The 26718-nt window shown below is 39.6% G+C and overlaps 2 protein-coding genes across 3 annotated transcripts; both read right to left on the bottom strand.

Annotated features, from left to right (window-relative positions):
• Window positions 1-3996: 3996 nt before the first annotated feature.
• Window positions 3997-4820, bottom strand: LOC142625456 (uncharacterized). The gene is made up of 2 exons (XM_075799108.1): window positions 4795-4820; window positions 3997-4576 (listed from the first exon to the last, which is right to left on the bottom strand). Exons 1-2 carry the CDS (start codon window positions 4818-4820, stop codon window positions 3997-3999), a joined length of 606 nt encoding a protein of 201 aa, XP_075655223.1.
• Window positions 4821-13154: 8334 nt separating this feature from the next.
• Window positions 13155-25386, bottom strand: LOC142625652 (putative sulfate transporter 3.3). 2 transcript variants are annotated; one of them, XM_075799323.1, is made up of 7 exons: window positions 24804-25386; window positions 23688-23736; window positions 23368-23574; window positions 23070-23241; window positions 22152-22217; window positions 20897-21010; window positions 13155-13256 (listed from the first exon to the last, which is right to left on the bottom strand). In XM_075799323.1, the coding sequence occupies exons 4-7, from the start codon at window positions 23190-23192 to the stop codon at window positions 13197-13199; spliced, it is 363 nt and encodes a 120-aa protein (XP_075655438.1). In that variant the 5' UTR covers window positions 23193-23241; window positions 23368-23574; window positions 23688-23736; window positions 24804-25386; the 3' UTR covers window positions 13155-13196. The 2 variants fall into 2 exon arrangements, 1 of the variants encoding a protein (XP_075655438.1); XR_012842390.1 differs by lacking the exon at window positions 13155-13256 and having other exon boundaries at window positions 20729-21010; window positions 22147-22217.
• Window positions 25387-26718: the final 1332 nt, after the last annotated feature.

Raw genomic sequence — 26718 nt, 5'->3', positions numbered from 1 at the left:
AGCCCGGTTTCACTAGTGATCTTCAAACGTGACAATTCTCGAATGCGAACCCCAGCCATTCGTGGGCTTTGTGTACGTGGCACTGTTGGGATAGGCTTTAGTGAGTATTGGGCCCGTGAATGAATAGCGTCCCGTACATTAGCCCCCCCCTTGACTCGTGCCCGGCATTGGGCACAGGTCAAGGTCGAAGGACAAGTGCTGTCCGAGATATTGGACAGACAGGGATCTGGAGCGGTTCAGAAGAGATCATTTAATGCCCCCCTGAAAAGTCGTGCGTTACATGACGGCTGGCTCTGAGTTTCACCACTGCGCGATGGTTCGTGAACCAAAGCGGCGTGCGTGCGACAGTTGGAGTGGGGGTTGGTGAGATTTACTTCTCCTCATTTATTGATTAGTACCACCCCGTTTCTCATGGTCCCTATAAATAGGTCACTTCAGGATCCTCTTCGCTTTTACGATCTCTAGTCTTTGAACCCCCCTCTCTGCCGAGCATTCATCTGGTGTTAATCCCTCAGCCCAGAATACTCCTCTACCTTAGAGCCTGAAGTAAGTCTTCTACCTCTTTCTCTTTTACTTTAGTTCTATTCTTCAACCCTGGTGTCTAGGATGGGTTTCGCTCACCTTCTGAACACTGATGTGTCTCTAACCACCTTTAGGCAAACGTTCAACATCCCTGAGGATGTGGATGTGGCATATTTCCATGAGAGCGAATTTTCACTTTACAAGGGCTCCAATACTGCCTTTTTCCCTTTAATGTCCATTTTGGAGGGCGGGGTTAGATTTCCGATGGACGCCCTTTTAATCGATACACTTAGGTTCTATGGTTTGTGTCCGGACCAACTTCCCCCCAACTTTTACCGAGTAGTTAGTTGCGTCAGTAGGCTGAACCAAATATACGGTCTGCAACTGAGCCAACATGACATAAACTACATGTATAGCTTGTGTGGGAGTAAAGAGACCAACTATTATTTGAAAGTAAGGGATACGCGGGTACGACTAATTTCGTGTCTACCGATTCGAACAGGAACTCTGCCGGAGAGTTTGTTCAGGTGCGCGGTAATTGGTTTACCGGTGACGTCCATTGTCCTCTCTCATGGCGTGAAGTTGGTTCGTGCCGAAAACTAATCAATCGTCTTTTCTTTCCTTGACTCGTTTTGTTTGGATACTAACCCCTCGTATTTCTATGTTGCAGACGGCAAAGCATTCATCCAGGATCTGAGAGTAGTGAGTATAAGAGATTTAAATTTTGTGCTTTGGTCCGAGATATTCGTCCACATCGACGGACAGCTCAGGGCATCGCACCTCATACTCGGTTGCACCCCCGTGTACAGGACTTGGCAATCCTTCAGCCAGGCGCTCTTGGTCGACAGCCCACTGCTATCCTACATAGACGTTCGCCACGCCAACTTCCTCCCCCCCTCGTTGACTACCAACAAAGCCTGCGACCTCGGTCCCCGCTATACGACTGCTGAAGACCTCGCTCCGGTCCGGGACAAGTCAGCTGAACGAGTTTCGCGGGCTTTCAGAGAGTTGGCACACGTTCTTGTTGAGGGGAATAACGCCCAAGTCCAAGCGACTGAAGGAGCAGCTGAGCCGATTGGCACATCGGGGGTCAAAACTGGTCTGCCCGAGAAAATGGTAAGCAAAAGGACAATGACTCTCTCTCGGTTCCTGCCCGAGGCCATTCCCACGGCTCAGCCTCCATCCCCCTTAGGAAAGGGGCCGGGCCTTCCTACTGGAGAGGGCAGAAAAAGGAAACGGCCTGCCGAAAAGGTGACTCCCCCCCGGGCGATGCACCCTCCCCCCCCCCCCGAAAACTCCGCCGATTGCGAAAAAGGTCCCCAAGGCCCAAGGGGTGGCAGTTGCTGTTCAGGCAGCCGCCCAGGCCGGGATAAAGGGGGCGTCTTCCTCTCAGGTCAGGGTTAACTAGCAGCCTGATTTTAGGCTAGGTGGTAAACCCTTACCGGCGACCGCCTCCTTTCGAATGTGGGCGCAGGGCGAAGGAGGTCGGGTTGCTCAGAGCTTGGCACAAGGTCTCTTGCTGCCCGAGGATGCCCACTTCTTTTCGGACGGCGACGATGAGTCACTTGATAGACGGCTGCAGTGGCATACTATTGCGGTAATTGCTACTTCCCCAGTTCCATGCATCGCAATACAATGCTTTTTCAGTTTTATTATCTCAACATCGTTCTTGTTTTCAGGCCGCGCAGTTAACCAGTGTCATTGATGGGAGGTTGAAGGAGGCAGCCGAGCTTATTGATCGAGCCAATGAGCAGAGGACCGCTGCCAAGAACATGGTCAAAGAGAGAGAAGAGGTTGCTAACGCCTCTGAAAGGAAAGCAGTGGATGCCGAAAAGGCCCGTTTGGCGGCAAAGAGGAAGCTGACATGTCTGACCACCAGATTGGGCAAGATCGAGCTGAGATTGGCTGAGGTAGATAGCTTGAATCTGTCCCAAGCTGACGAAATCACTGGCTTGAAGAATGCTCTAGAGGCCTACGAGGACAAATGGTATAATGGGGGTTTTCGGAGGCTGAGAACTCGGTGGAACCTATTATCCATCAAGCTCGAAACCACAGGTTCGAGGAAGGGTGGATGGCTGCCCTCCAGGCGATAGGAGTAGCCGAGGACTCCCCTCTGTGGAATCCTAACCAGATCCCATATCCAGTTCCTCCTCCACCCGTTCAAAGTCAGGTCGGTGTCGAAGATGAGGGAGATACGCCAAGCATGAGGGACCTCGTGCAGGCGATCGATTCCCATGTTGAAATGGTTGACTTAGAAGCCTCAAGCAACGTTCGTGTTGAAGCTGAGACCGTACGTGGATAGACCCCCCTCACGACTCCGCTAGCCAAGGATACGCCCAGTCAGCCCAATCCACAGACTCCGCCCCCCAGCGCACCTGAATAAAGGCTTAATTATATTTTTTTTCGTTTTGTTTAACATGCCTAGGTCGTCGGGTTATGGCGACGGAACAATTTCTGTTATGTTTGAATGGTTTTGATCGGCACTGCTGGGATATAAATTCGTACGTTCCTTTCCTATTTTTAAGTTCTTTTACATTCGTTTTTACAAAATGCCTGCTCTGCACATGATTAGGGTTAGCCTAACCATCATATCTTACTTTCTCGCTTTTGGGGGCCGGGAGTAGTCCCTTTGAATTCAAGCGGTAGTGGCTTACGTTACTGGACGCTCGGCGTCGCTGGACATGCCGAGGACGGGTCCTTATACCTAGGCTAGAATAGTGTAAGGTTTTCACTTGCTCGGTGATAGGAATCAAACCGGGGACAGGTTTCTGTCCTTAGATAAAATAGCCTAAGGTTTTCACCTACTCGGTGATAGCAATCAAACCGAGGGCAGGTTTTTGTCCTTAGCTAAAATAGTCTAGGGTTTTCACCTGCTCGGTGATAGGAATCGAACTGAGGGCAGGTTTCCGTCCTTAGATAAAATAGCCTAGGGTTTTCACCTGCTCGGTGATAGGAATCGAACCGAGGGCAGGTTTCTGTCCTTAGATAAAATAGCCTAGGGTTTTCACCTGCTCGGTGATAGGATTCGAACCGAGGACAGGTTTTTCTCCTTAGATAAAATAGCCTAGGGTTTTCACCTGCTCGGTGATAGGAATCGAACCGAGGGCAGGTTTCTGTCCTTAGATAAAATGGCCTAAGGCTTTCACCTGCTCGATTATAGGAATCGAATCGATAGCAGGTTTCTGTCCTTACCGTGAATGAGTTATCTTTACCCTCGCGATTCTCGTTATAATTCTTGCTTGGCGATAATAACTTGAAATAAGAAAAGGGGCAATCTAGCTGAATAAATGCCTTCGTATTAAACATGCAGTAATGCAGGATTACATCAAGTTTATATCTTTAGAGGGTGTCTGGTCACTGATAAAATTTTTTCAAATTGCGGACATTCCATGGCCAGAGGAGAGGTTTTTCCTTCAAATCCTCCAAATAATATGCCCCTGCTCCGACAATAGCAGTCACACGGTAGGGCCCTTCCTAGGACGGAGCTAGCTTACCCGCGCTCGTCTCTCGCGTATTCCCCACGACCTTACGGAGAACCAGATCTCGCGCGGCGAACTCTCTCCTTCTAACGGCTCTATTGTACCTCCGGGCAAGCTTCTGTTGATATTCTACTAGCCGAATGGTGGCCACATCTCGGTGTTCCTCCAGCAAGTTCAGCTCCTTGACCATCAACTTCTCGTTCTCGTCAGAAGCGAATCCCGCAACTCGAGCGCTACACAAGTTTACTTCAACAGGGATGACTGCCTCCGCCTTGTAAGTTAAAGAGAATGGTGTTTCCCCCATGGATCTCCTTGGAGTGGTTCGGTATGCCCATAGGACACTTGGCAACTCCTCGGCCCACCTACCCTTGGCGCCCTCTAATCTTTTCTTCAAACCGCTCACGATAGCCTTATTGGTCGCTTCTGCCTGGCTGTTACTCTGCGGGTAGGCTGGTGTGGAGTATCGGTTTCGGATACCGAGGTTCTCGCAGAACTCCCAGAAAGCCCTGCTATCGAACTGTAGGCCATTGTCCGATATCAGAGATTTCGGCACGCCGAACCTTGTTATAATGTTCCTTCACACGAATCTCTTAACGTCAACATCTCGGATGTTAGCCAGTGCTTCAGCTTCTGCCCACTTTGTGAAGTAGTCTACTGCCACCAGCATAAACCTTCAGTTGCCCGTTGCTCGGGGAAATGGTCCAACTATATCCAGCCCCCAGCGGGCGAATAACCACGGGCTGCAAACTAGGTTCAAGTTCCCGGCCGGTTGGTAGATCTTTGGCGCATGCACCTGACACTATTCACACCTCTAAGCATACTCGGTAGCTTCCTTCCTTATCTACGGCCACCAGAACCCCTAGGTCATTGCTCGGTGCACCAGCAAGCGTCCCCCCACGTGGCTACCGCAGACTCCCTCGTGCAGTTCAACTAATAGTTCTTTGGCCTGGCTAGGGCGAAGGCACTGCAGGTATGGCCCTTCGAATGATCTGCGATATAGCTTCCGATCAGCAGATAACCAGTACCGGGCGGAAGTTCGTCGTATTCTAGCTGTCTCTTTCTCATCTTCCGGGGCTCGATCTTCTGCAAAAAAGTCGATGATTGGATCCATCCAGCACTTCTCAGCTTCAATGACCTGTAGAATCAGTGCCCTAGCGGTAATACTTGGTTCAGGCACCAACTCCACCCTGATCAGCCGAGGTACCTCGTCAGCTATTGATGATGCTAGAGTTGCCAAAGAATCGGCGTGCCGGTTCCGTCCCTGGGCTATCCGCTCGATCTTGACTGTCACAAAGTTACCATCATCTGCTTTACTAGCTGCAGATATTCTATCATCCGGGGATCTTTGGCCTCGAAGCTCCCTTAGACCTGACTCACTACTAAGAGGGTGTTCAAGTACACTTCGACCTCCTTTGCCCCCAGATCCATGACAACCCTAAGTTCGGTCAGTAGAGCCTCATATTCAGCCTCATTATTAGAAGCCCTAAAGCCTAATCTGAACGAGTGTTCTAGTTTCAGATCTTCTGGGGTGATGACCATGATCCCAGCCCCTACTCTAGCCGCATTGGATGCTCCGTCCACAAATACCTTCCATGGCTTGACTTCTACTAGGCAGGTTATGTCTGTACCTCTCGGCGAGAATTCGGCAATAAAGTCCGCAAGTACCTGTCCCTTCACTGAGTTCCTCGGCTTATATTTAATATCGAAAGAACCCAACCAAGTTCCCCACTTGGCTATCCTCCCTGTAAAGTCAGATCTCCTCAGTAATGACTACAGTGGGTACTCGGTCAAAACGTGGACTGTGTGGGCCTGAAAATAATGGGGTAATTTTCGGGTGGAATGCACGAGTGCCAGCACCAGTTTTTCCAGTGATAAATACCTGGTCTCCACGTCGACTAACGTCTTGCTGATGTAATAAACTGGGAGTTGTACACCGTTATCCCTCAGTAGTACGGCGCTCGCTCCATGCTCGGATACCGAGAGGTACATATACAAGTCTTCTTCTGGTTCTGGGGTTGACAACGTTGGTGCCCACCCAAGGTAATCCTTTAGATCTTGGAAGGCTTTGTCACACTCCTCGTCCCACTGGAACCCCTTCCACTTCTTCAGAAGTTAGTAAAAGGGTTGGCACCGATCAGCGAACTTGGAAATAAATCGGTTAAAAGCAGCCAGCATACTGGTTAGTTTTTGAACCTCTTTCGGATTGCTCGGCGGTTTGAGACTTTTCACGGCTTCAATTTGATCGGGGTTAGCTTCAATTCCTCGTCTAGTAATCAAATAACCCAGGAACTTGTCGGATCCAACCCCGAAGGCACACTTATCGGCGTTAAGGCGCAACCAGCGTCGTCAGAGTATCTCGAACACTTCTTTCAAGTCGTCAATGTGCTGTCCTTCTTGCTTGCTTTTTTTCACCATGTCGTCAATGTACACTTCGACTGTCCGTCCAATCTTATCCTTAAACATCCTTGTCATCATTAGTTAATAGGTGGCTCCCGCGTTCTTCAAACCGAACGGCATCACGGTATAGTGGTAGTTAGCATCGGGCGTTAAGAATGCCGTTTTCTCCTGATCCTTGGCGGCTAGGGCAATCTGGTGATAGCCCTGGAAGGCATCTAGGAAACTCATTCTTAGGTGCCCGCACGTAGCGTCCACCAATTGATCGATTTTCGGCATTGGAAACGAATCCTTCGGACATGCTCGGTTCAGATCGGTAAAATCAACACAAACTCTCCACTTACCGCTCTTCTTTTTCACGACCACCGTGTTTGCGAGCCATTCCGGAAAGAACGTTTCCCTTATGGCTCCCACCTCTCTCAGCTTCCCAACTTCCTGTCTGACGGCTTCCACATGCTCCTTAGCAGACCTTCTCGGTCTCTGTTTCTTGGGAGGGCATAGAGGGTCCACATTCAGCTTGTGAACTATGAACTCAGGGTCGACACCAGGCACCTCATACGGATTCCATGCAAACACATCCACGTTTTGTATGAAGAACAGCAGTAGCTGCACCCTTTCCCCATCATTCAAGCCTGCCCCTATCTGAAAACTCCTTTCACTTCCTGGTAAGATCTTTACGCTTACCAAATCCTCGGCAACGTTGGTCCCCTCCACCTGGGGATGCTGTAATTGCTATAGGGGCGCCTTCTTGGCTGATTCCTCAGCTCCGTTTGTTTGTTTGCCGTAGCTACCAAACAATGTCTAGCCACTTGCTGATCACCTCTTATTACTGTAATCCCTTCGTCGGTTCGGAATTTGACTTTCACGTGCAAGGTAGACGGTACAACCCCCATGTCATGTATCCATGGCCTTCCGAATATTGTCGTGTACGGCGAGAAAGAGGCGACCACTATAAATGTCACCATCACTTCCCTGCCTCCCATGATAACTAGGAGCGAAATCTGCCCTTCTGAAGTCACCATATATCCATCGAATCCCATTAAAGGTGTATCATACTTGGACAAGTCCCCCTTTTTCAGGCCAAGCCCCCTGTACAGGTCCTGGTACATTACATCTGCGCCACTCTCTTGATCTATCATTATCCTCTTCACTATAAAACCCCTTATTCGGGCCGTGAATATTAAAGCATCGTGGTGGGGCTGAGTAGTACCTTCCAAGTCGTCGTCGTCGAACGCTATGGGTTGTCTACTGTACCTCAGCTTCTTCCCCGGGGATTGCTCGCTCGCGCTTCCTTCTGCTGACACTACGATCAACACCCCTTTTGCTGTGGGTGCTCTAATTGCCCTCGGTGCGGCGTGGATGAGCTCTATGACTGCCAAAGGGTTTCGACGCAGCCGATCTGCCTGCCCGGTCTCCTGATTCCCTGTCTCCACCAGAAACTCTTTCAAATGCCCCACCTTCACCAACTGTTCTAGGTGATCTTTCAACACCCTACAATGCTCGGTGGTGTGCCCTTTATCTCTGTGATAGGTGCAATACAAATTTTGGTTTCTCCTTAACGGGTCGCCCGCCATCCTGGTCGACCGCTTAAAATATGGCTCATTTTTTATCCTATCAATAATGTGGTGTACGGGTTCCTTGAATGTGTTGACTCTCCCAGCCGTCAGGCCGGGCTCTTGAATTCTTAAATCCTTCCTGTGTCTAGGGTTGAAGCCGTTGTTTCGAGGATAACTAATTATCGGCTCCTTCCCCTTGGATTGCAGCCGATTATCTTCTAAGCGTTTGTACTCCTCGATACGCCTCATCAACTGCCTCATATCCTCAGGAGGCTTTAGGGTCAACGATTCTCTCAGCCTGGATTCTTTAAGCAGGCCCATAGGAAAGGTGCTCGCCGCGATCTTTTCATTACCCCCGCCGATCTCGTTATACAGCTCCTAGTATCGACTGGCATAGTTGCGAAGGGTCTCTCCAGCCCCCATCTTCATTGATAGCAACGCGTCCATGGGCTGCGGCACCCGGCTGCAAGTCATGAACCGCACTCCAAACTCCTGGATCAGTTCTGAAAAATTATGGATCGAACCCTTCTTCAACCCGTTGAACCACCTCAAAGCAGTGGGGCCAAGTCTCGAGGGGAAAACCTTACACATCAATGCATCGTTATGGGAGTGTAAGGACATCATCTGAATATAGTGACTTACATGTTCCACCGGGTCTGTCTTTCCAACGTAAGAATTGAACGGTGGACGTGTGAACCGGCTCGGCATAGGCTTGCTCTCGATATCTCTAGAAAACGGAGACCGGGTAGCTTGACGCAGTGCTCGGCTCATGGTATCCATGGCCGCATTACATGGTCGCCCAGCGTCGGGGGAAATCGATTCACGGATTGAAGAGATCCTGCCTCACAGAAATTCCCCACACTTACTGACCTTTCCCTTCGTTCTCCCTGGTCCTTTCTCCTACGTCGACCCTGCTTTTGCAACTCAAAATCCCTGACCGCCCTGCGCAGGCGTTCGAGCTCTTGATCTCTCTGCTCAAGCTCCTGGTCTCTTCTGTCAAGGTGGCTGCGGCCCAAGGAGTCAGACATTATCCGGAACGTTTGGTACGACCCTTCTCCGGGCCCAGATTCTTCTGCCTCCTCATGTCTCCTGTCCTCCTGCCTTTTTTGCCTCCTTTCTCGCCATGTAGACCCCCGCGACGACCCTCCAGTGCCGCTCTCTGCATGGCTTCTCTGTCCACTTCTAGACATCCTTACGAGCGTGCCAAGATAGCACCACAGCTACGTAGGAGATTCCCACAGACGGCGCCAATTGTGCGTTCCAAAATAGGGCTACTAGGCCTAAGGGGAGTTTAGGCTCACAATTTATTTGTATGGTGGGCTTTTGGATTTCCTACCACGGGTGGCACTAAGCTCGGCTGCCCCGTTTCCTTAGTCTCCCTTCTTTTCTCACTAACGCTCCCCTCTCTTCCTTGGGGATGATTAACATTACTCTCTCTCTCTACTCTTTCAACTCTTGGATTGCCAGCCTCTCCAACTGAGTCGTCCCTGCCTATTTATAGCCATACTTAGTGGGGTGGTCATGATTATTCTCCCGGTGAGTGGAAACAAGGGTCCAATACTGTTAGGCTTAAGTGAAGGTTTAGTTAGGGGTGGGAGGAAGCGAGAGTGGCATTGGAACTGGTTCCACCAATGGCTGTACAACTCGGCGAGGGTGTTCCCGTAGCCTATACTGGATTTACGGGCGGTCATATTCTCTAAACGGACGGAGTTTTGCATTTACAGCCTGCCGCTGGTGTTCCCTTTATCCCAAATTGGGTGCCGAGAATCATCCGGACAGTACTCATAAGCCTGGTTTCACGAGTGATCTTCAAATGTGACAATTCTCAAATGCAAACCCCAGCCATTCGTGGGTTTTGTGTATGTGGCACTGTTGGGATGGGCTTTAATGAGTATTGGGCCCGTGAATGAATAGCGTCCCGTACAAGTACAAATAAATCTATTTCTTACATATTATGTAACAAGGGTATAATAACCAATTTATATAAATTACATTTTTCATCCTTCCATTTTTCTCTCCAACCGAACAAAAGAGTTTTCCACCCTCCCATTTTTCCACCCCTCCAACCGAACGCACAAGAGAGAAAACTAAATATTTTTCATCCTCCCACTTTTCCACTCCTCCAACCGAACGGACCCTAAGTGTTTTTCTTAATTCTTGAACCCAATTGACCACACCCCACCTCGCAATACCCTTACCGATTTTCTTTCACAGTATTAGGTAACGCAAATCTGTCCCCACCTTGAAACCCATCTTATATTGAGATCGAACACAATGAGAAATTCTAGTGTAGAAGATATATGAATGGTAAATATACTTATTATCAATGGTGGAGAGGGGTGGCTATCAAGAATTAAACATAATGCATTCTACTATAGTTCAGAATGCATCAAATCATAAAGAAATAAAAATAAATAAATGTTATAATACACGATTTGGTGTGACTAAAAGGAAAACGACCTCAGGGACAAAGACAATCCCATAGAAAGTCCACTATGAAGACACGATTACATATAGCAAGACGTACACAAAAACTTTGCACCTTGGACCCTCTATGCAATCTCAACAAGCAACCCACTTGCCTTCCCTGCAATAATTCTAGAACCTTTGAAATCCATCACACAAATCAAAACTTCTGGCACACTCCGAGGAACCTCATTGAAGATTTCTTTTATAGTACGCTCATTAGGGGTGGAAATCTATGGTTCACTCTCTATAGATTTTTCCTTGAAGCACAAAAAGATAAGTCACAAGGTTCACTCTCTGAATAGCATAAGTTGTGGGCTCCTTTTCTCTATTGAAATATAATGCAAATTTGGGTTTTAGCAATCTAATGCAAAAAGGATACGAAAACATTGTCAGAGAACAAGTTTTAGCAATCCTTCAAGTGAGGGCCCTCGCTTGAGTGGGCTTGAATCACTTGCTTGAGCATGTTTTTTGTTTCTTGGTAGACCAAGCCTTGGTCTCTACTTGAGCAAGCCCTTTCAATCAGCTAGTCTTCGATTCTTCTTTTAAGTAGAGAATTTAAACGTGAATAAAATACATCGATTAGCCAATTTGGTTACAATTAACCACCTACATTTTTCCTATTATTTTGTTAAAAGTCCTATTTTTAGAAAATATGAGCAAGAAAATAAAATAGCAAAGTACCACCCAAAAAAAAAAAAACTAGTGTTCACCCCTTATGACAATTTAAACATTTTGCTCATGTATATGTCAAAAACCATACGGTAAATTGTTAACATCAACCACCCAATCTCTCACACAACCACACATAAAAATCTCTCTCTCTCTCTCTCTCTCTCAAAACCAAAGTCAAAATTTAAAATTAGATTTTAACTTTTCTTCACCATGGATCACTTTATCCAACGTAAAATAAAACTCATTCCTTTAAAAAAAAATGAAAAATTACTTTTCGTCTCTTTTTCATAAATTTTACACATAAACAAGGACATTTAATTCTTTCTATGATTGTAACATATTTTTATGGTCTAACTTAAGTACCCAAAAAAATCCAACCAAAACAAGTTCAAAATCATAGAAATTATACCATAATAACTATTAAATCATCAAGTTATGTGTTGAATTCATTTTGTTTGGACATTTTTAGGCTATAGAAATCATAGAATTTATACCATAATAACTATTAAATCATCCAGTTATGTGTTGAATTCATTTTTTTTGGACATTTTTAGGCTATTGAGTTATTCTATTGTTAAGTGAAATTGCAATAGTACTTTTAGTAAATTAGATTTTATGTTTCTATAGTTTAAAATCTATTTGATTCTTTTTGTATTGTAATTTATATTTTAGATAGTTTCTTTTATTCATATATTTTTCATTATAAATCTCAACTAGAAAATAAATCATAATATAAAAAATGAAAAAATAAAATAAAATAAAAAAAGAAGAGAAGAGAGAAGTGTAGAAAAAAAATAATTGAATCTTGAATGCCTTAATAGATTTATTACAAGAAACGTTAAAAATATATAACAAAAAAATTAGATATTCAAATCTCACAAATGAACAAGAAATTCATAAAAAAAAATAAAAATAAAAAATAAAAAGTTAGAAGATAATGAAAAATATAACAGAAAAATAACAATAAAATAATCATAACGTTTTTTTATTCATAACGATATTCAGACATGTATTTTTATTTACAGAATTTTATATATTGACAAATCTTGTTGCAAATTTTTTAAAGAAAAAGTTTATAAATCTAAAATTGATGAAATACTATTTAAGATCAATTATGTTATAAGAAGATTCATCAGATTAACCAATGGTTTTGCAGAGATGGTTTAAAATTTATTAAGCTTATCAATGGTACAGAGAGGGGAAATTATATTTTACCACCCTAAACTATGCCCTAGATTACACTTTGCACCCTAAACTATTCGAATGCACAAATTACACCCTAAACTATGACAATTGTCACACTTTGCATCCCAACGTTAGTTTTATTGTTAAATTTGACAGAAATATAAAACATATGACTTGCACATGTGTATTACTTAAGTGACACAAACTTAAAAGACCAAAAACCCCCCATCTTCTCAATCAATTAAAATTTTTTCCAAGATCTCTCATTCGTACCAGCCCCTCGCCCCAAATCAAAAATCCCTGCAGTCATAAATCCCCAAATCAAAATCATCTTCTGCAGAATCGGCACTACCCCATTGCTCCACCACCGTGACACCACTATTAATTGTGGAGCAACGCATTTTATTTATCAACTTTCAGATAAGCCGATGATTTTGCAACATAGCAAGTGAAAATTCCTAAATAGTTTTGAAGGAAAAGCTGTAACAGTGGAGCAATGAATAATGGTTTTCAGAATAACCCTCCATGCTAGTTTCCTGGATTGCTGTAAAAAACTAAATATGTGCACAAACAACAAAGAACAACAAATGATAATAGAAAAATTCAGTTGAAAGCTTTGTACATAATCCAATTATTAATACCGCGGAATAGTATCTTCTTGTCCTTCCCTAGGCATCAGGATCGAAGAATGTCAAATGTCATCCATATCAACACACTTCCCATCCTTGAAGCACACTACCAACAATATAAATATGAATAGCAAAAAAAAAAAAAAAACTAAGCTGCAACAAGCATGGAAATCTAGATTTTTTTTTTTTTTCCAGAAGGTTATCTAAAACATGAAGTCCAGAGACTGATGCTTCTAGGAATAACGGTAGTGGAGTGGTAGTGGTGTCAAAGATAATTTTGATTTGGGGATTTAGGGTTGCAAGGATTTTGATTTGGGGAAGGGGCTGATGCGCACACGCACACGAGAAACCTGAAAAAAAAAAATAATAATAATAATAATAATTGATTAGAAAGAAGGGGCTTTTGGTCTTTTAAATTTGTGTCACTTAAGCAATGCACATGTGAAAGTCACATGATTTATATTTCCATCAAACTTAACTGTAAAACTAACATCGAGGTGCAAAGTGTAACAAGGATCATAGTTTAGGATGCAAATTGTGCCTTCGAATAGTTTAGGGTACAAAATGTAATCTAAGACATAGTTTAGGGTGGTAAAGTGTAATTTTTCCGGTATAGAGATGGTGGTTCTAACGGTGGCAATGGTCTTGCCGCACTGTGTATGCTTCTAATTGTCACATACGACGACAAACATTCTCTAGTAGTGGTAGAGCAATATTGAAGAGATCATACGGCATGAAACTTGTAAGAGAATACTGAGGCAGCACATGGATGCAAAGGAAGATAGGACTGCTTGGGAACAAACTAGGAGGTTAAAGCAATGACTATGATGCAAGGTTAGAATTGTGAATTAATTCCATGAATAAAACTTTCCAAGACACTACTTTTATATAGTCAAACATATGAGTGTGGTACAAATATGTGCGTTATACAAGTATGTCAATAGTACAAGGCTTATTAGTGACATACTAGTAAACTACAAATGACAGGTCCTTCTGGATCGAGCTGGTGGTATAATTGAGTTCATTTTGGAAATTGATATGTAGGATTCTCCTATAGTTCATATGTCTAGTTTATTTGCAAAATTATGGGCTATTTGGGATGGATTATCCTTTACTTGGGAGTCGGGTTAACATATTCTCACTCTTGAAACCGACTCAATTCAGGATATTTTACTATATTACTAGGCTGCCATCTCTCGTTCGTCTTTTAACGTTGTAATTTTTTATTGCAAGAACATTCTTGCCAAGTCTTGGCAAGTTTCATTCAAACACATCCACTGTCAAGCAAATAAATGTATCGTTGCTCTAATTGTTTTGAGGACATCTATTAGTCAACCCTTTTGTTCATATTGCACTTGTCCATCATCTTTATATTTTTGTATGTTTAAGGGAAGTCCAAAAATATCTACTCCTAATCTTCTGTAATATGTTTCTGTTAGACAATTTTATTTAATTAATCTTATCCTTATTAGGGGAAAAAAAGAAGAAGATAAGAGGACCATAGTTAGAATAAATAAGAAATCACATTGTAAAGACAACAAACATGACAATAACAATCCAAGTGACAGTGAAATAAGTACTAAAGAATGGCTCTACAATGACATACGTACAAACAAGTACTATCATAAACCCACTGGTTCCTTTAATTTTAACACATATATAGAAGCAAGGCAGGCTCCAACACACTCCAGAAACGCTTCAAGAAGCCATGCAAACATACAGCCATCCTAAAAGAAGGAGAGTGAATTCCCGAATGGTCTCGGGGCCGTAGCATTTCAAGGGTAGTTCAGTTTGATGGAGGTGGGGAGAAGAAGGGAATTGTTGGGATTGTAGTTGGAATTGTAGGAATTGATGGGATTGTTGTAGGGATGGTGGGCAATGGAGTCGCAGGCAAAGGAGGAAGTGTTGTTGGCAAAGATGGATTTGGTAAGGAGGGGATTTGGGTGCTTGGCAATGGTGGCAACGTGGACTTTGGCAGTGTTGGTTGAGTTGGCAGTGATGGCAATGGTGGCAGTGTGGTAGTTGGCAGTGTCGGCAGAGTTGGCAATGGAGTGCTAGGCAGTGGTGGCAATGAGGCTTGAGGCAGTGTTGGCACTGAGGGCAATGGAGGCAATGTTGGCAGAGATGGAGCTGCAGGCGTTTGCAATAGTTGACGAGCAGCCAAGCTCATATTAATGCTTGACAAAGACAATGTTACAATTAAAGCCAAAATGAAAACATGCTTGCAACTAGCCATTGTTTGATTGGATCAGAGAGAACTAGCTAGTCTTTTCTGAATATATATGGGGAACTTCTATTTCTGTTATGAGTAGAAAGCATGAAATTTTAATTGGCATTTATAGAGTGGAATGTTGAAGGGTTCTAAGTGTTTGATGAGATGTAGTTGGGGATGCATGGGAGAAGCTCGGGTTAGTTCACCTTCTCAACAAGACTTGAAGCTTGTTCAAATTCCAACCTTCCTAGAATCTAGATAGCTTAACAACAATGATCTGTTGTGGTTGTAGAAACCAATTTTGAGAGGTCATATATATGACTCATCACCATTCAACACGCCAGTGTGAGGAAAAAATAGTAATAAATAAAATCTACATGCATGCCAGCTGGGTATGGGCTAATCAAGTAATCAGCTTTATCCTGCATGCAACACCTGATGAGAAATGAGAATTAACTATCTGATGGACTTCCTTTTTCTTGTTTTGTTTTTACCCTCTTTTTTTTTTGTCCAAACCTATAGTGATGGATTTCAAACTTACAAGCGTATGCTTTTGCTATATCATTTTTCAAAACTTGAGCGGAATGAAGCCAATCTAAACTGCCCAGACTTCCCAATCGACCAAACCCATCTACTTGCCTCTTACCGATTTGCTGTTACTGAACACATCTGCTTGCCCTTTACCGATTTGCTAACACAATATTAAGAAACTCAAATCTGTCTCCACCCTGAAACAGGGATGTAGGCATGTAGCCATGCTTGGACTTGGGCCTCCCCTTAACAATATTACCGATTTTTTTCATGGCCATAAAAAATTTAATAGAACTAAAATAAAAAAACAAAATTAGCAAGTCCAAAAAAATTAGCCTAACAACAAAAATTATTAATAACAAAGCTAAAAAAAATTAAGTCCAATCAACTAATTTTACTTAAAACAAATAATGTGTTCCTTTAAAAATTTTAAAGAAAATAATTTTTCCCTTGCCCAGCTATAGATGCATGCCAAATTTCCTTTTCATAAATGATTGCATTATAATATATTAAAAAATAATAATTTTGTGTCTTTGTTTTTATTGACGGTTTGTTAATGTTAAATGGATATTTATTTGAAATTTTATAATGATTTTTTAATTTATTTATATACTTTTGTCCCCTAACTCCAAGTCTTGGCTCCATCCCTATCTTGAAACCACTTTATTTGATATCAAAAGATAAATGAATAGTGCTAAATATACTTGTATTCAATGGTATAGGAGGTATGGATTGGACTGACCATTGAGTATTTATACAATACTCTACAGGTACAATAATGACACACTCCCTTTGTCACATAACAATTAATCTCTCTAATTCATGGTGATACCTACTATTAATGTGCGAAAAGAGAGAGTAGATTCCAATTAACTCATTTGGTAAAGTCTCTAATAGTCAAATAAGAAATCTGAGGTTCAATTCCGCATACACTAAAAACCGATTGGTGTCTTGGTCTAATGATGAAGAACTATCATTAGGAACGAACGCTATAAGTTAAAATTCTCTAAAAATATATGAGAATAGAGAGTATATTATTATTGCACTCCCAAAATTTTGTATAGTTTTACATCTTAAATTACTCTCATATGCACTTGGAATCTTAGTACGTGGGTCTCGTAAATAAGTAAAAACAATATTGCATACACCTACTACTTGTCTAAAACACGCAGAAAAATATTTCTTAATTTGCTGTGAATCAAATTAAAATCCTTTACGATGCTTAGGATGATTACCAAAAAAAAGTACTACAAAAAAAAAAATTTGGAAAATTTTATGGTATTATTTTCTTATATAGTTTTAGTAGTATTACGTTGATATCATCATTTTGTAAAAGGCATTCTCAAAAAATAATAATAATCTTGTCGTAAATGGAATTACAATATTTAAGAGTTATTTGGATGATTACTCTATTTTAGAATTATTAAAATACTATATATCGATTATTTGTGCAGTAAGTGAATTGTATTTTATCATGTCAAAAGTATTTAATGAATGGGTTCAATTCAAGTAGATTCTAGTAATAATGGCATCCCTTCTGGTGCTCCATGCATGTGGTTCAAACCCACCTCACCCCTCTCCCTACCGCTATCTACCTATTAAAATAAAGTTAGTCAAATTATTTAAAAACTTTTTTAGTATCTTTTTAGTATTGACTAACTTTATTTTAGTATCTTTTTAAATTATTGATATTGTGGAAAAATATAATCCAATCATTTCATGACAAATGAACATGATTTTAGGAACACTTAAATTGGAAAGGAAATGTTACATGTCGCAATAAAATTATCATGGAGAGAGAACTATAGAATTTTCTTTACAAATGAGCTTAATAGAGGAAGGAGATTTGTCTTTTTAAGAAGTGTTTTTTGGAGATAAAAAGATAAGAGAGATTAAATTGCTAATTGTAATATGAGTAATGCTACATGTATAAATTATTTTACAATATTTTTACAAATTATTGATGTGGCAAATCTTACTAATTCTTATATGCATCCACCACTAACATCACATTTTTGCTTACTAATAATTATTTAAAAAATGCTAAAACCACGTTAAAAATTTGTAAAAATGTTATAAAATAGCTAGTACTTGTAGCATTACTCTTGTAATATCATATATATTGGTAATTAAGTCAGGCAGATTTTGAGTATCAAACCTAATAATTGGGATTTAATAACCTAGTTATGCTTAAATTTAAGATAATGTAATTTTGTATGATCAGATTTTTTTCTTTAGGGAAAATTTGAAAATGGATTTTAATCTTACAACATTAAATTATGAAATTAGAAAGGGATTTTAATCTACGCAAATAAATGTACAGTTGCTCTAGTTAATTTGGGGACCTCTATTAGTCAACCCTTTTGGTTATATTACACTTGCCTATCATTCTAGTATTTTTGTATTTATGGGAAGTCCAAAAAAAATCTACTCCAAATCTTGTGTAATATGTTTATCTTCGACAATTTTATTTAAATTAATCTTATCCTTATTAGGGGGAAAAGAAAAAGAAAAAGATAGAGGACCATCGTTAAAATAAATAAGAAATCATATTATATGGACAAACATGATGATAACAATCCAAGTAATACTGAAATGAGTAAAGAATGACTCTACAATGACATACAAACAAGTACTGTCATAAACACACTTGTTCCTATTAATACATATATAGAGGCAAAGCAGACTCTAACACGCTTGAGAAACGCTTCAAGAAACCATGAAAACATAGAGCCATCCGAAAATGGCCGGGAGTAGGAGAAAGTGAATGGCCTCTAGGGCTGCAGCGTTTCAAGGACTACTGGTTCAGTTTGATGGAGGTGGGGAGAAGAAGGGAATTGTTGGAATTGTAGTTGGAATGGTAGGGATTGACGGGATTGTTGTAGGGATGTTGGGCAATGGAGTGGCTGGCAAAGGAGGAAGAGTCGTTGGCAAAGACGGATTTGGTAAGGAGGGGATTTGGGTGCTTGGCAATGGTGGCAACATGGACTTTGGCAGTGACGGCAATGGTGGCAGTGTGGTAGTTGGCAGTGTCGGCATAGTTGGCAATGGAGTGCTAGGCAGTGGTGGCAATGTGGCTTGAGGCAGTGTTGGCACTGAGGGCAATGGAGGCAATGTTGGCAAAGATGGAGCTGCAGGCGTTTGCAATAGCTGACGAGCAGCCAAGCTCATATCAATGCTTGACAAAGACAATGTTACAATTAATGCCAAAATGAAAACATGCTTGCAACTAGCCATTGTTTGATTGGATCAGAGAGATCTAGCTAGTCTTTTCTGAATATATAAGGGGAACTTCTACTTCTGTTATGAGTTGAAAGCATGAAATTCTAATTGGCATTTATAGAGTGGAATGTTGAAGGGTTCCAAGTGTTTGATGAGATGTAGTTGGGGATGCATGGGAGAAGCTCAGGTTAGTTCACCTTCTCAACAAGACTTGAAGCTTGTTCAAATTCCGACCTACCTAGAATCTAGATAGGTTAACAAAAACGATCTGTTGTGGTTGTAGAAACCAATTTTGAGAGGTAATATATATGACTCATCACCATTCGACACGCCAGTATAAGGCAAAAATATAAATAAATAAAATTTACACGCATGCCAGCAGGGTATGGGCTAATCAAGTAATCAGCTTTGTCCTGCATGCAACACCTGATGAGAAATGAGAATTAACTATCTGGTGGACTTCCTTTTTCTTTCAATTTTTTCCCCTTTATTTTTTTTGGTCCAAACCTATAGTGATGGATTTCAATGTTACAAGCGTATGCTTTTGCTATATCATTTTTCAAAACTAAAGCGGCATGAAGACAATCTAAACTGCCCAGATTTCCCAATCGACCAAACCCCACCTCGTAATGCCTTTTACCGATTTGCTATCACAATATTAAGAAATTCAAATCTGTCTCCACCTGAAACAGGATGTAGCCATGCTTGGACTTGGGCCTCCCCTTAACAATATTACCGATCTTTTTCATGGCCTTAAAAATATTTATAAAACTAAAATAAAATACAAAATTAGCAAGCCCAAAAAAATTAGCCTAACAACAAAAATTATTAATAGCTAAGCAAAAAAAAATTAAGTTCAATAAACCAATTTTATTTAAAACAAACGTGTTCCTTTAATAATTTTTTCCTTACCCAACTATAGATGCACGCCAAATTTGATGTATGCCAAATTTCCTTTTCATAAAAGATTGCATTATAATGTATTAAAAAATAATGATTTTGTGTCTTTGTCTTTATTGAAAGTTTGTTAATACTAAATGGATATTTATTTGAAATTTTATAATGATTTTTTATTTATTTATATACTTTTGTCCCTTAACTTCAAGTCTTAGCTCCGTCCCTATCCTAAAACCATTTTATGTTGATATCAAAAGATAAATTAATGGTATTGAATATACTTTTATTCAATGGTACAGAAGGTATGGATTGGATTGACTATTGACACTACAAAAAAAACGTTCTTAGGCCGCGTTTTTAAAACGTTGCTATAGGTCAGAAAAACGTGGCTATAGAACGATTTGGTCTATAGCCGCGTTTTTTTAGGCCACGTTTTTACCCATGGCCTAAAACACGTAACTATAGCCTTGAGGGGTCTATGGCCACATTTTTTCAAACGCGGCTATAGGCCAAGACAATGGCTGCGTTTCAATAACCGTGGCTATAGGACATACTCTAGCCGCGTTTTAAAAACGCGGCCATAGTGATGGGCTAAAGCCGCGTTTTTAAAACGGGGCTTTAGCCTACAACTATAGCTGCGTTTTAAACGCAGCTATAACCCCTGAATACTTTTTTAAATTTGTCTATACTTTTTTGTCAAACTCCCCAACTTCATGAGGGTCAGCCCCTCTAGCTGCCCAGTCAAATACATCACAAATTGAAAAAGGAACCTAAGGGAGCTTACTGAACGATCCAAACCAAATTTAAGGTGCAAGTCCATAAAGAAAAAAATTTGAGACAAAAATATACAAGCCAATATATCAAAAACCAAAGAACTTGCGGTGCAATTTCCTCAATGGGTATGTTTTCCTACTTGGGGCCTTTTATGTAATCTAAGTGAAGAGATTTTGAGGTGGTTATAGAAACAAACCAATGATTATTGATAGTAATTATGCCAAATGGAATATTATGCACTAAGTATACATCAACAGTAGAAAAATCTACACACATGGACACAATAAAGCAACCCCAACTCCTTGTACAAAATTAATTTATCCTTATGAACTCTAAATAACAAAATACCATTACCTCATGGCCACAGTATACTCGAGTTGGCTTTGGCAATGAACCCAATGTTACACATAGCGATTGATACATCTGCTTTGGTGTTCCCTCAAAAAATTTCCCACCACCAGCAATAAACTACACATACAAACAATAAAAACTAAATTAATTAATTAAAAATAAAGTGACTGCTATTAGTTACCTAATACCATAAAATTAAAGAGAGGGAGAGAGAGAGGTGGTGGTGGGTTTGGTAATAGAAAATAGAAGATGATGAGGTTTAGAGAGGGCTAGACCAGAACCATCAATATTGTTTCTTTTCCATATGATCCAGAAAGTATTTGCAAACCTGTATATAAGTGTTTTCTTAAAGTAATAAGAATTCGATTTGTTGAAAGAAAAAGGGGCACTACCCTAGTCTTTTCATGAAAAGACTAATAATTTTATTAATAAAAATAAATTTCATACATTGTGGGCCAAAGATAACTCAATGATAACTGAATTTTACCATAAATAACTTGAGTTGGAATATGATATACTATTAGTAGTCATGGTGCAGATTTAACAAAAGTTTATAAGAAATTGCCACAGCGACCTAACTCAATGATAACAAAAGTTTATACTATTAATGCCACAAAAGTGACTTGAGCTTTCATTTTTTTTTTAAAAATTATAGGTTTTTATTTTTTATTTTTATAATTTAATTATTTGGTGGAAGGATTATAATTCTTAAAGTCTATGTTGGAAATTATTTTTTTGAAAGACCATTATTTTATTCCCAATTAATTACATAAGGAATTTTTTATTTCCAAATTTTTGCAAATATTCTAGATTAATAATCCAAACGAGTACGTGTACGAGTCTTTGAATTACTATAACGTGAGCCATAGCCAAGACAAACTTCCTTTTGGGTTTGCTTTTGCCATATACTTTATCCCTAGGCAATTACTACCACAATTGTGAAAGATATTTGAAGGTTTATGGGTCATATTTACTTACCAAGAAAAAAGGTTTTGGGTCATAGTATGATAGTAACTTATATTTTTCTTGTTGACCCCACTTGTGTGTGTTTGTGTTTGTGTTTTTCTAGGGAAAGTTTGTGATCCATGATTCTATGCAACCGTCAATTGTATGAACTATAAAATTGGTAAACAGTATCATAATATATACAGATCGAACAATGAAATTGTTCTCTACTGCAGATTTTTTTCCATCTTTTTTGTGAGGAAATAAGTAATGCTTGCAAAAAAAGAGAGTACAGTGGAGGGGAATACCTTACCACGTGTCTTGCCAATAATAGTAAGACAAGGAAGCAAAATCCCATGACTATCGTCTGCCATGACCACTGCAGGAAAACAATGAATTACATTAATTAGTACCTAATGCATAAATATTAGCTGCAAATTAAAGTACCTTGGTTTTAAAAGAAGATTTGAGTCACAACTTCTTGAATTTAGATTAACTTAACTCTTTGTTAAATCGTTTATAATTTGCATATTATTGAAAGTACAACAATGAATATATAGCAGCAAAATGAAAGATATTAACATTTTGATTTTAAAATAAAACTTGAGTCGTAAACTTAGATTAACTTTTTGTTAAAAAAATCTATTTGCATGTTTGTTGAAAGTTGGTAATAATACAATTGTAAAAAAAACAAATAAAAGTGAGATTTAAAAAAATTATATTATTATAATAATAAGAAATTAGGAAATTTTTTTTTCAAACTCTCTCCTCTTATTTATTATGCTAATTGCTGGTAAAAGTCAGAAAGTAATAGAGGGGAATATTACATTCTGCACAATTCCCACTGTACTCTTTTTAATGTGTTTTTTTTAATAAAAGTTTTTTATAAACTTTTATTGTGTTGTTTAGAAGACCTTAAATGTCATCACATAAGATGATAACATCAAAACTGAGGTCCTTTAGCACAGAATAGCAAGAGATTGATGGTGGTTGGCTGCTTGCAACAATTACCATAACAAAATTATACAATAAAAAAAATTATATAATGAACATGGCTGCTTGCAACAATTACTAATTATTATTTTTAGAAGAGTGTTATATATAATCCTGGTTAAGTAACTGTAGGCCTTTTCTAATATTGAATGTGTCAGTTAATTAGTATTGATTGATAAGAAAGTAGTAATACTTCTTTTCTTCTTTTTTTTTTTTTTTTTTGAGAAACCAGTAATACCTCTTTTCTGTTGTGGAAAACAGAGCTTAAAACAGGAACCAAACCCATTTGTTTGGTGAAATTAGTGATTCCAAGGAGGCTCTTAAGCTGTTGCAGAGAAACTATAATAGCAGCTCCAGCCATGAAGCCAATAAGAGTAGCTTTCGAAAGAAAGTCAATAATAAATCCAAGCCTGCAATTCAAACAAAAAAAAACAAACAAACGTGCAATTACTAATTCCACAACTTTTCATTAAGGAAAGGAAAAAACTTTTTTTTTTTTGGTGGAAAGATATATAGAAGAAGAAAAAAGAGATCACCTTAATAATCCTAAAGAAGCTTGGAAGAGACCAGCAAAGAAGGTTGAAGAAAAGGCTAGTTGAAGAAACAAGAGGGGGTCTTTGTTTGGAGAACTTCTTGCCTAAGCATGGATCCTAGAATAAGAGAAGCAATGGAAACAGGTCCTACTGCTAGGTCCTTAGAACTCCCAAGAACAACATACACAAGTGGAGGGACAAAGCTGGAATCTTTATGTGTAAAACCAACAGAAGAAAGAGGAGTGAGTTACAGACAATAGAACAGTATATGCTTTAAATTTAGGTATAAAAGAAGTTGAAAAAAAGGATATACATATACTCACATAGACCCACAATAGGAGGCAGATTAGCAAGCTTAGCATAACTGATGCCCTGTAAAGAAAAAAGGGTCATAAAGGAAACAGGTTCAATCAATGCATGGTATTTCATTATTTCACTTTAAAAAGCTCAGACTAAAAAAGTATGAAATGAAAGGAAATGTGAAAAAGAATATAACAAGATGAAAAAATACATTATTCTACAAATAGAGATAATGACTGATTGCTCTCAAATTGCCAAAGGTATTGAAATTTGTCAAAGTGGGGTCTTGAAAATTGGAAAACTTTTGATGCAATTCTAACCAACTATTTTGGTCTAAAGAGGCTGCTCCTGAAATGATTTTAGGTGGAATGATATAAATACATTATTCTACAAAAGACATCCTGTCACTCGAGATTCAGAATGAAAAGAAAGAATCACCACCCCACACATCACAACACAAAATGTCTAACCTGAATGCTTCACGAGTAAAAAACAAAAACAATGACCGAGAAGGCCAATTGTCTTGCAAATGTAACAATCAATATAAATACAAAAAATCAGATTCTTTCCAATCACCCAAAAATACCACTTCAACTAATAAGAATCGGCAAACAATTTCTCCTAAACCACCTCACTTCCAGAAAAGTTCTACCATTTCCAATCTATAATTCAAATCACGCATGAATTATAAAACATCTTCTACAGGACACATATCATACTCCAACACAATTTTCACATTGACTAGACGCACTTGCTGAACAAATCTAGCTCCATCCTAATCTTACATTTCAAAGCTACATTGTGCATCACATTTTTGTTTAGGATTTTCATCAAACAAGAAATCAACATATTCTACATTTCAGCTAAACCTCTTGTTCTCTATTTATCAAGTAGTTTTAATCCAAAAATAAAAAAATAAAAAACAGAGAAAATCAAAGCTGAGAGTTTGTATTATGTATAATCCAATATTACGCAACCACAGCCATAAAAACCACAAGAAGAAAAAAACAAATCCCAAAACCTAGAACAAAAATCTTTTCTTTCTTAAATCCTCAACCCAAAACTCCCCAATCCTCAAACCCAAGCAAATTTAAAAGCACAAAAAAATTAAATAAAAAATAGAGAGTGAGAGAACCCACAGCGGCGAACTCCGACGATCAAAAGCCACAACCCATTGGCAAGCAAGCAAAAGCCACGACCCACGGCAAGCGAACCCCGGCAAGTGAAAGCCATGACCCACGGCAACAAACCCAAGCGAGCAAAACATTGCCTTCAAACTCAACCATTGCCGTCGTCGCCTTCAAGCTCCATCCAGCACCACCTCCACTGGTTCAATTGCAAGCCCAGCCACCGTGACCAAAGCCCAAGCACCACTGAAACACCCAGCACCATTGAAACAACCCATCCCACACCAATAGAATCAAACTTCAACCACCAAAACTAATTTGACAACCCACAACCACCGCCGATTCAACAACACAGCCACCACTAATTCAAACCCAGCCCGCACCAATTCGACAACCCACAACCCACTAGCCGACCACTATACAAACCCACTACACAAATCCAATTCCGATCCAAAGAGGGAGAAAAGGAAGAAGAGAGTTTGAAAGTGAGGAAGAGAAAAGAGAGAGAGAGAGAAGATTGATTGAGTACAAAGGGTTTGAGATGGGAGTTCTGATGTACGATGGGAGCTAGGTCACCGTTTGAGAACAAAATGGGTTCCCCAAATTTTTTGTTTTAGTATTTATACAAATCTTCAAGCCGCGTTTTTAACCTGCGGCTATAGGCAAAGCTGAAGCCCCGTTTTTAAAAACGCAGCTGGAGAAAAACTAAAGCTGCGTTTTTAACACGCGGCTATAAGCAAAGCTGAAGCCCCGTTTTTAAAAACGCAGCTAGAGGAAAACTAAAGCTGCGTTTTTAACACGCGGCTACAGACCTTTCTTTTTTTAAAAAAAATTAAAACTGAAGCCGCGTTTATAACACGCGGCTACAGACCTTTCTTTTATACTTTTTTTTTTTTAATTAAAAAAAGTCCTATAGCCGCATGTTTAAAACGCGGCAATAGGCTAAGACAAAAAAACGTGGCTATAGTACGTAAAAACGCGGCTTTAGATGTATTCTATAGCCGCGTTTTAGACACGCGGCTATTGACTGACAGTTTAAGCCGCATTTTTTTAAAACGCAGCTTTAGGCGGATCTATGGCCGCGTTTTTTCAAACGCAGCTAAAAAAAACGCGGCCTAAGACCCGCGTGTTTTGTAGTGTGAGTATCTATACAATACTTTACAAGTACAATAGTGACACACTCCCTCATCACATAACAATTAATCTCTCTAATTCATGGTGATACCTATTATTAATGTGAAAGAGAGAGTATATTATTATGAGTCGTGCTATAGCAACAAACTATTTTACAACATTTTTAGAAACTATTGATGTGTCTAACTTCTTATTGGTTTTCATCTAGGCTTACTATTAACATCACTTTTTTATTTACCAATAACCAATCACCACATCAGCAGTTTGTAAATTTTTTTATAAAATAATTTGTATCTCTAGCATTATTCTATTATTATTGCATTCCAAAGTTTTGTATAGTTTTACATCTCAAATTACTCTCACATGCACTTGGAATCTTCGTACGTGGTCTCATAAATAAGTAAAAACAATATTGCATACACCTACTTTATGGTCTAAAAGATCGATACAGGAAAATATTTCTTTGCTGTGAATCAAATTAAAATCCTTTACGATGCTTAAGGGTGATTACCAAAAAAAATTGGAAAATTTTGTGGTATTATTTTCTTATATAGTTTTAGTAGTATGACATTGATTTCATTATTTTGTAAAAGGGATTCTCAAAAAAAAAATCTTTTTGTAAATGGAATTACAATATTTTAGAGTTATTTGGATGATTACTCTATTTTAGAATTATTAAAATACTATATATCGATTATTTGTGCAATACGTGAATTGTATTTTATCATGTCAGAAGTATTTGATGAATGGGTTCAATTCAAGTAGATTTTAGTAATAATGGCATCACTTCTGG

The sequence above is a fragment of the Castanea sativa genome, chromosome 2, assembly GCF_040712315.1.
Source record: "Castanea sativa cultivar Marrone di Chiusa Pesio chromosome 2, ASM4071231v1".
Lineage (NCBI taxonomy): Eukaryota > Viridiplantae > Streptophyta > Magnoliopsida > Fagales > Fagaceae > Castanea > Castanea sativa.
The sequence above is the reverse complement of the archived record's forward strand: the minus strand, read 5'-3'. Positions and strand labels throughout refer to the sequence as shown.

Excerpts from the sequence above, each read along its gene's own strand:
- LOC142625456 (XM_075799108.1), bottom strand. The coding sequence starts at position 4,820 with ATGCTTAGAGGTGTGAATAGTGTCAG. Across the intron at positions 4,577-4,794 it reads AGAGGTGTGAATAGTGTCAG|GAACATTATAACAAGGTTCG; the intron begins GTGCATGCGCCA and ends ATTCGTGTGAAG.
- LOC142625652 (XM_075799323.1), bottom strand. The coding sequence starts at position 23,192 with ATGGCTGGAGCTGCTATTATAGTTTCTCTGCAACAGCTTAAGAGCCTC. Across the intron at positions 22,218-23,069 it reads TTTTCCACAACAGAAAAGAG|TGGTCATGGCAGACGATAGT; the intron begins GTATTACTGGTT and ends GTTTTCCTGCAG. Across the intron at positions 13,257-20,896 it reads GAGTATACTGTGGCCATGAG|GTTTCTCGTGTGCGTGTGCG; the intron begins GTAATGGTATTT and ends TTTTTTTTTCAG.